Consider the following 8,990-nt stretch of genomic DNA (forward strand, 5'->3'; position numbering starts at 1 on the left):
AGCAAGAGTGATGGGCAGAAGTGATTTGGGGTCAGTAGTCATGGAGTATACCTCTTAAAATGTTTACAGCTTTAATGAGATTTTTCTCCTACTGTCTTAGACAAGAAATCTCCAAATGTTGGAAACTTGGCATTTTAAACAGTGTACATTCTAAAGGAATTCAACTGCATTTCAGGACCTGTTGACTGACCAACCTCAGACACAGTCATATCCTAAGACATTAAAGGAAAGGGCTCGATGTTCCCTCTAATTTAGGGAGTATACCATCATCTCTCAGAAAGAGTCTAATATGGTGATGCATCTGCCAAAATTACAGAGTGGGTGGCACGTCTTTGGGGTGTGCTGGAATGGCATCAGGACTTAAGAGGAAAGATGTGTGTATTACATGCTTGTAAAACTCAAAGCATCAGTTACTCTCTGCAATATTTTCCAAAGTGCTTTTTCATTAGTTTCCTTCTAATACCCTCCCTGTGAGAAAGGTTAAGTAGCATTACCCTTCTTCCACTCATGAGGACACTGGAACAATGAGAGGTTAATTGACTTGCTTTGGGCTCTCTACAGTGAGGCTGACCCAGCTGGAATTTCCAACTTCCGCTGCCTGGAACTCCAGCTTACCATTCCAAAGGCTCTGTAGAACCAGGGCCACCTCAGAGAAGGCCTCCGCAGAGGCAGGAAAAGCTCCCAGCCAAGAAAGGGGCATCTTGCTCAGCCACGTTCTTGCTGTTTGGGGACTGCTGAGGCAGAGAGCTAGTCTCTTCAAAGTTATAGTCCAAGATCCTCGACCTAGAAACTGTTTGGCTGCCTGGAGCTAAGCTGTAGGAGTGATGGATGGCAGAAATAAATTATTTTTGGCTCAACTGCTCAGTCTTGGCAGGGGGCCCTTTAAATTTGAAATGTTATCCTGACATCTACAAAAGGCTTAGGAATCTGATGTCATTTTCTCCCTATGATTCACATGTTGGCCTTTTCTGTAGAGGGGTTACCAGTTATCTCTGGTGTATGTTCCTGTTAAGGGTTCTCTGCAATTAGGATACTGTAAAATATGTAATTAGGATAGAGATGGCTTCTAATATAGAGGGTCACCTGTACCTCTTATTCCTGACCCCACCAGGCCTACTTGAATCATCTTGGCTCACTCCTCCCTGCAAAGCAGATCCTTACTACAAAGCCAGGTTGGTGGTGCTGTTGGTGACATGGTCTTAGACAACAAGTTACTATACTTGATGCTTCTGTTATACTTGTGTCTTGATGTACTTTTTCTCTGGCTCCTTAAATTAGCCGAAATATTTGCATGATAACCAAAATACTTGCAAGGTTGCTGTGGGCTGGAGAACAAGCTTAATAAGAGTATGAAAAGCATGGAACTTTGAGGCAGCACAATTGCTTAATCCCCACTCTAGTGCTTATAAGTTATGTAGCCTTGGGCTAGTGGCCTCTTCTTTTTGAGTTTTGCGTTTTCTCACCTGTAAAAATGGGAACAGCTACCTCACTGTTAAACTATAAAACCACACTAATAGACATCCATATCATACCCAGAAGATCAAGATTTGGTCCAGTGAGAGCTGGCATCCAACCTCATAGGGAGGTTGTCACTGTTCTCCTGCCACCCAGTCCACCCTCCTTTGCACTCACTTGTTTACTGTAAAATGTGGAGTGAAGTAGAGGTTTGCCATCTGGGGCTTGGAACTCTATACATTTTATTCGACTTGGAAATTAAGACTAGACGTGGTGAGGGGATGAGACCAAACTGACATGACCTTTCTTTGTGTTTTTCTGGAGCAGGGATTCCTGGTCACCTCCCTTGCCCTTTTCTTCCTGGATGAAACAAGAAGATAATCAGGGTGTCTGTGCACACCAGGACTCGGAAGATAAAGGGATGGGTTCCGATTTTGAGGACTCTGAGGACAGGGAAGGGGACCCAGAAGAAAGAGAAATGGGCTCTAATCCACAGGACACAAACAAGAGAGAAGGCCATCTGGAGCCAGAGATGGGCTCTAACCCACAGGACTCAAGGCACAGGGAAGCAGTGCCCGACACCTGCACAGGTGAGGAGAAAGCTGGGATTTCTATGCAACTTGCCCCATTTACACTTACTTCTAGCTCCTCTAGAATCCTAACCAGGGACCGCATTCTCTGTAAGGGAGTTACCTAGAGAGGACCATTAAGCGGGATTCTGTACTGACTTGCCTTTCTTGTGTTAGCCTGAAGAGATCCTTTTCTCCAGCCCAGTCTGAGGTGAGCTGTGAAGAGGTTCACTCAGTGGCATAGTGCTTTACAGTGTAGAGAATGCGGCTATAAATTAACCCCTGGAACAACACTGCAGTAGAATTAACCAGGTAGTATTAGAATCCACCTCACAGGGTTTCTGGGAGTTAAATGAGTTGCTGTGTATAGAATTACTAAGCACAGTACTGTGCAAATAGGAAGTATCCAGATGTTTACAGTTATGTTCTCATCTCCCTTTGCAGATAAGTCAACTCAGTGGTAAGTGACCTGCCTAGGTTCATGTGGCTAATTCCCAAAGTGCCCATGGCCTCTGCTAAATGCCTTACTCTTACTGACCTGAAAGAGAGAACACTGGGCCTCCACCCACCTCCTTGTTTCCGTCTTTGGGCATTCATTACTGCTCAGTGCATGCTCTGGGGACAGAAATGAGCTAAAATACTTTATGGCTAGGACTGCGAGGTTACATTCCTTCCCCTGTGACACAGTCCCAGACTCCCTGCTGCCCTCCTCCGCAGTGCACACAAGCATGTGAAAGAGGGCACATGTGAGGCCTTTCACATCTCAGCATCTTCCCTCTGCTTGGGGATACGCAGCCAGAGACCAACAGGTGTGTGTCCTGGACCAGCCTCTCACCTGGGCTCACCAGCTCTAGGTTCTAGGTTCTGTAATCTCTTTCTCTATTCCCTACTACTATCCTCCTCCCCGACCCATAGTAAAGTCCTGAAGGTGAATTCAGTTTTTTGGTCCACCATAAGCTGTTTCAGACTGACCAAATGTACTTCAAAAATTAGTCCGGGGGCCGGGCGCGATGGTTCATGCCTGTAATCCCAGCGCTTTGGAGGCCGGGGTGGGCGGAAAACGAGGTCAGCAGATTGAGACCAGCTTGACCAACATGGTGAAACCCCATCTCTACTAAAAATACAAAAATTAGCCAAGTGTGGTGACATGAGCCTATAATCCCAGCTACTCAGGAGGCTGAGGCAGGAGAATCACTTGAACCCAGGAGGCAGAGGTTGCAGTGAGCCGAGATCGCCCCACTGCACTCCAGCCTGGAGGACAGAGCAAGACTCCGTCTCAAAAAGAAAGAAAAAAAGAAAAAATTAGTCCAGGACCTGGTTAGGCCAGGTGGTCTTTCTCAGGTTGGCAGACTGTTCTTGTCTTTTGAGACTAGAATCTGAAAAGGCATTGGTAGCTCTTGGAGTGAGTAAACCTTTTCTCCTGAGCTCTTAGGGAGTGTCCCACCTGGCACAGACTTGACTATCCTGAACACAGGCAGTCAGGCCTTCAGATGGCTCTGCTAGGCAGTGCCTCGGGTCCAGCTAGTGGGGCCTGGGCCTGAGGCAGCTGCCTGAAGAACTGGTGGGCAGAGGGGTCAATGAGTGCACTTTCCTTTAGGCCTTTCCCTGCAGGATCCAGTTGAGAGAGGCTCCACTCAGGGGGCCTTGAAGGGGCAGGGATCCTAAGTGCCTGGGGAAGGGTATCACAGTTTTATTACTGAGGTTTCCTCTGGGCTTACCTTTTGAATGCCAAATATCGTAATCCCCCACTGCTACCTTTTTCTGTTGCAGGGGGGCAGCTGAGTGAGGAAGAAGGCGTTCCTGTCCGTGGGGAAGAGGATGCCCAATCTGGTGTAGCTGACATGGCGATGTTCCCAGGACTGTCTGACAGCATATCCCGGAGCCTCCGGGAGGAGGACGAGAGTGCTGCGAAGAACCGGCAGGAGGAGGAAGAGGAGCAGCCGGCCCCTCCCGTACTTCCCTGGAGGCGACACCTCTCCCTGGGGACTCTGCACCGAGGTGACAAGCCCGCCCACCGCCGCTTCCACCGGCTCCACCACCCCATGGCTATGGACCTCGGGGAGCTGGATAGCCTGGTGGCCAGCATCATGGACGCGCCCACCATCTGCCCCGACTGCGGGGAGAGCTTCAGTCCCGGCGCCGCCTTCCTGCAGCACCAGCGCATTCACCGCCTGGCGGAGGCCGCTGCCGCCGCCAGCCTGGAGCCCTTTGGCCTGGCGGGCGAGTGCGACGCGATGGTGGGCATGATGGGGGTGGGGGTGGCGGGGGGCTTCGGAGCCGGGTCCCCGCTGGTCCGGCCACCGCGCGAAAAGCCCTTCCGCTGCGGGGAGTGCGGCAAGGGCTTCAGCCGCAACACCTACCTGACCAACCACCTGCGTCTGCACACGGGCGAGCGGCCCAACCTGTGCGCCGACTGCGGCAAGAGCTTCAGCTGGCGCGCCGACCTGCTCAAGCACCGGCGCCTGCACACGGGCGAGAAGCCCTACCCGTGCCCCGAGTGCGGCGAGGCCTTCAGCCTCAGCTCGCATCTGCTGAGCCACCGGCGCGCGCACGCGGCTGCCAGCGGCGCGGGGGCGGCGGCGCTGCGGCCCTTCGCCTGCGGGGAGTGCGGCAAGGGCTTCGTGCGCCGTTCGCACCTGGCCAACCACCAGCGCATCCACACGGGCGAGAAGCCGCACGGCTGTGGCGAGTGCGGCAAGCGCTTCAGCTGGCGCTCGGACTTGGTGAAGCACCAGCGCGTGCACACGGGCGAGAAGCCCTACATGTGCTCCGAGTGCGGCGAGACCTTCAGCGTCAGCTCGCACCTCTTCACGCACAAGCGCACGCACTCGGGTGAGCGACCCTACGTGTGCCGCGAGTGCGGGAAGGGCTTCGGGCGTAACTCGCACCTGGTGAACCACCTGCGTGTGCACACCGGCGAGAAGCCCTTCCGCTGCGGCCAGTGCGAGAAGCGCTTCAGCGACTTCTCCACGCTCACGCAGCACCAGCGCACGCACACGGGCGAGAAGCCTTACACGTGCATCGAGTGCGGCAAGAGCTTTATCCAGAGCTCCCACCTGATCCGCCACCGCCGCATCCACACGGGCAACAAGCCGCACAAGTGCGCGGGCTGCGGCAAAGGCTTCCGCTACAAAACGCACCTCGCGCAGCACCAGAAGCTGCACCTGTGCTAGGGTCTGGGTCCAAGGGAGGCTGCCCTCTGGGGAGCCTGTAGGGGGTAGATGTCCTGGGACTGACCCAGGGGAAGGAAATGGGGAAGGGGCGGGAGGGACAATCTGAGAGTGACTGGGGAGCCTTTGGTGTTCGGGGTTTCCTGAAGTGGGAGGAGGGTTGAGTAAGAGTTGTTCTTTCCCGGTGCTATACTTGCCTCCTCTCCATGGAAGAAATGTTCAGGAGATGCGCTTGGGATGATGACTTCCTTAAATACACGCTGTAGGGGGTGAAGAGCTTGGAGGACCAGGCGCTTTGAGGACCTTGAGGAAGGGCAGTTCGTGGGCTGGGGTGGGAACAGGATGGCGGGCAACAGACTAGGGTAGGCCGCGATGGCCTGTAGGAGTCTGCAGGGAGAGGGTGTAAATGAGGGCTATGGGGCAAAATAAAACCAAGTATAAGTGATTCTATCTTGGTTCCACCAAGTGGTAAGCCAGAGTTTGCCCGGTCTCCGCACATCACCTGTTGTCTCACAAAAAGTAGGGGAACCTTGTCACATAGGAAAGGATATCTAATGTACTTTTCCTTTCTCTGAGCCACAGTTAGCTGCTATTTTGAGGCATCCAAGGGAAAGTGGGCCGAAAAACGCTGCCCTCATTTCAAGGGGCAATGTCTGGGGTTTACAAATTCATTTATAACTGGTTCTCAGATGTGGGAAATCCTGATTCTGTTCCGGGTTCTTTGCTACTCCCTTGAAAATAATCTAGCTTCATGCTGGGTCAAGGTGATTTACCTGGATGACCCCCCTTCCCCGCCCTCGCCCCATCCCAGGTGTGTGCCACACCCAGTATTTCTTTCAGGTCTCAACTGTGGTCTTTTAAGTGCAGGGAAAAGGAACAATCACAGCTATGTGTGACTTTCCTTTTTGCACCTCACCTTGATGTAGGTGTTTCAAGTGAACTTTAGACCATCAACAGTTGCCCAGTGACCTGCTAAAAAGTCAACTAGCTCGCAGTTTTGCTGGCCTTTCTGTGAGAAATCCAGGAAAGTGTTGACATTGTTGGGATGCAAAACTCCTTGGTCTCATTTGCCTTCACTTAGCATTTGTTAGTGACTTCCACTAACCCCCACCTCCGTGCATATGAGGGATCTAGTCTAAGTAAGAATGTCTTTTTCCTGCATGTGGAGGCACAGTAGAAATCTCAAGGCTCTACCCAGGAGAGCCCAGTCAGGGAGAGGTGTAAATGCAAAATTGCCAAATAGCACAAACAATGAATGTTTTCTGGTTGTCATATAGATGCCAAAATAGCACTTTGATATTTGCAAAGTGCTTTATGCTTTTTAATAATTGTTAGTTGTTTCTCACATCATTGTGAGTTAGATCAGTATTATGACCCCTGTCTTAGGGAAGGCCTGGGAACAGGAGCGTGCAGGCTGTCCTGAAGAGAGGCTGAGGACAGTTGTGAATAATTGTAGCCTGACCTTTTGCATTCTCCAGCTCAGCTGCTAGAAAGACTTGCCTGTCATGATTTATATAATAAAATAAGGACACTGAAAATTCTTATGCTTGATGAAAAACTTAAGGCTAGCCTAGAAGGGCCAAACATGTCCTTATTGACAAAGCTGGTCTTTGTCGCCTAATTAGGGTATCCTAGCTATGTGCCATTTCTAGTAGGGGGCTGTAGTTAGATGACTCTTGTGTAGATTTCAGTTACTTATGCTGAAGATCCCTGCCCTAGGTTAGCCTTTAGAAGTTAGAGTTGTGGAAAGCGGTATTGTTTTCTTCACTAGTGATTGTTACCCTACACATTTCATGGAAGCATCTTCACAAAATATTGGACACAGTTGAAGGGGAAAAAAAAGCTACGAGATTGTTTTTACAGTTTTAGCAAAGTTTCTGTGGATGCTAGTAATTTATACTTGATCAGTTGTATTCTAGTAAAGAACCTCTTTGGGGACTCTAGGAAAGCATGTTTTTGTGGTTATAAAAACACTTAAAAATCCTGATAATTCTGGGCTTGTATAATGCCTGTTGATCTTGTCCTCTGAATCAATTTATTGTTATTCACAAATGCAAATAGGTTTTCAAACTGTAGACAGTTTTGAATGACATTAATTCTCGTTTTATTTTAGTCAGGAGTAATACAAGCAAAGCAAGTGTCCGTTTTGAATTCTGATTTGTAATCTGAATACTAAGCATATTAGACCCACCTGAAAATAATATAGCCAATTTTTAGGTAATCTTACTGCTTCGTGGGTTTCTTTCCATGTACATCTACCTCTTCCAGCTGTTTTAAGTTCTCTTAAGTCTGTGCCTATGAAATCTCATCCACCTTTTGATTATTCATGGATTGATTATCCATTTTATTGTTTTTTTTTTTTTTTTTTTTTTTTTTTTTTGCTGCCATTGCTATGCCTGGTCTCGTCTGCATCAAATATACTACATATCAGCAACTTTAGAGAATGGGTTCAACAGGGAGTGGAGAGTGAAGCTAATGTAAAATAGTTTAGTGGCAGTGGGAATCTTTGGACTTCGTTTACCTCTCTCGTTATTTCTATTACCATGGATAAGAGAGTCAGCTGCTACTTTGATATCCCTTCTATGAGCAAATTCTTAGCAGAAGAAAACAATCCAACTACCAACACCCGACTCTATTGGTGCACTTAAAATGTGATTCCATTTTTTCTTACAGTTCTTCAGGGAACTTATCTGCATTAGGTGAGGTTAAATGCATTCAGGAGGTTGTTTCTTCTATCTAGTTTTAGAATAATATTTCTTTGGCAAACCCTGTTAACTGCGGTTCACCCTTGAAAACGTTAATCTGAGGACTTTTCCCACCAACTCGTTAATGATGGTGGAAGCAAGTGTATTATTTGTTTCCTGGAGAATTTGGTGAAGAGCAGTCTTCTGCTGCTGCTCTTTACTAAGCAAAACCTGGAGCAGTTTAAATAGGCTAAATGGTTTTGATTAAATCTTGAGCTCCGAGTTGGAAGGAGAAAATGAGAAGTTAACCCCTTGAGCCATGTGGTCTCTTTACAATCAAGAGACTGTACATATGTGAAAAAAATGCAAATTAAGGAATGGTGTTCATAGACAATCTAAACTGTGTTTCTGAAGTTTGTGCACATTTTTCTTCACTGTAATGTTATTTTACAGCTGTTTGTTAAAATAGTGAATAATTTAATGATCCTAAAAGTAACAGGTTTTGTGTGAGTGTGCTTGTATATGTGAGAATTGCCTTATTTTCAGGTTGTTTTATTTAATGATGGTTCCTTGGACAGCATTCTGGTGTTCAGCAACCAATATGGAATATTTGTCATTAAATCCATATCAGTCTTTTACCATGTCATTCTTCTTTGACACACACTAAATGCCACTCAGCTCTACCTATGGAAGCTATGTTCCTGTAGAACAAGGGTTGACAAACTACCAAATCTGCCCTGCATATTTTTGTACATAAAGTTGCGTTAGAATACAGTCATACCCATACCCAGGCACATTTGCATAGTATCTGTGCTACTTCACCCTGAATTTGCTGTGAGTGGGCCTCTGCCCACATTCCGATTAGAAAAACTATACCTGGTCAACCTGGAATTCTTGAGGTTTGATTAGTTTAAGCTACAGATTTTCTTGACCTTGGAGAGCTTTTTGGATTGTTTGCCTTTTAAATGAAGAGAGCGATTAATTGGAGTGAGGCCTAAGTTCCTGTAGTTTTATAGAAACTCCTCAGGTGATTTTAATGGGCAAACAGGGTTGAGAACTCTGTAGGATCAATTAGAGACCCCCCCCCATTCTTTCTTGGGGATTACAGTAAG

The 8,990-nt window shown here is 48.0% G+C and overlaps 1 protein-coding gene across 2 annotated transcripts in view; it reads left to right on the forward strand.

Moving 5' to 3' along the window:
• Window positions 1–8,523, forward strand: part of ZNF697 (zinc finger protein 697) — a 29,026-nt gene extending 20,503 nt beyond the window's left edge. For both annotated transcript variants that reach the window (XM_023222825.3, XM_023222824.2), the window contains exons 2-3: window positions 1,783–2,045; window positions 3,795–8,523. In XM_023222825.3, coding sequence (XP_023078593.2) covers window positions 1,783–2,045; window positions 3,795–5,197 — 1,666 coding nt within the window. In that variant the 3' untranslated portion in view covers window positions 5,198–8,523. The remainder of the gene's footprint in view (window positions 1–1,782; window positions 2,046–3,794) is intronic.
• Window positions 8,524–8,990: the final 467 nt, after the last annotated feature.

This window comes from Piliocolobus tephrosceles, chromosome 1, assembly GCF_002776525.5.
Source record: "Piliocolobus tephrosceles isolate RC106 chromosome 1, ASM277652v3, whole genome shotgun sequence".
NCBI classification, from domain to species: domain Eukaryota; kingdom Metazoa; phylum Chordata; class Mammalia; order Primates; family Cercopithecidae; genus Piliocolobus; species Piliocolobus tephrosceles.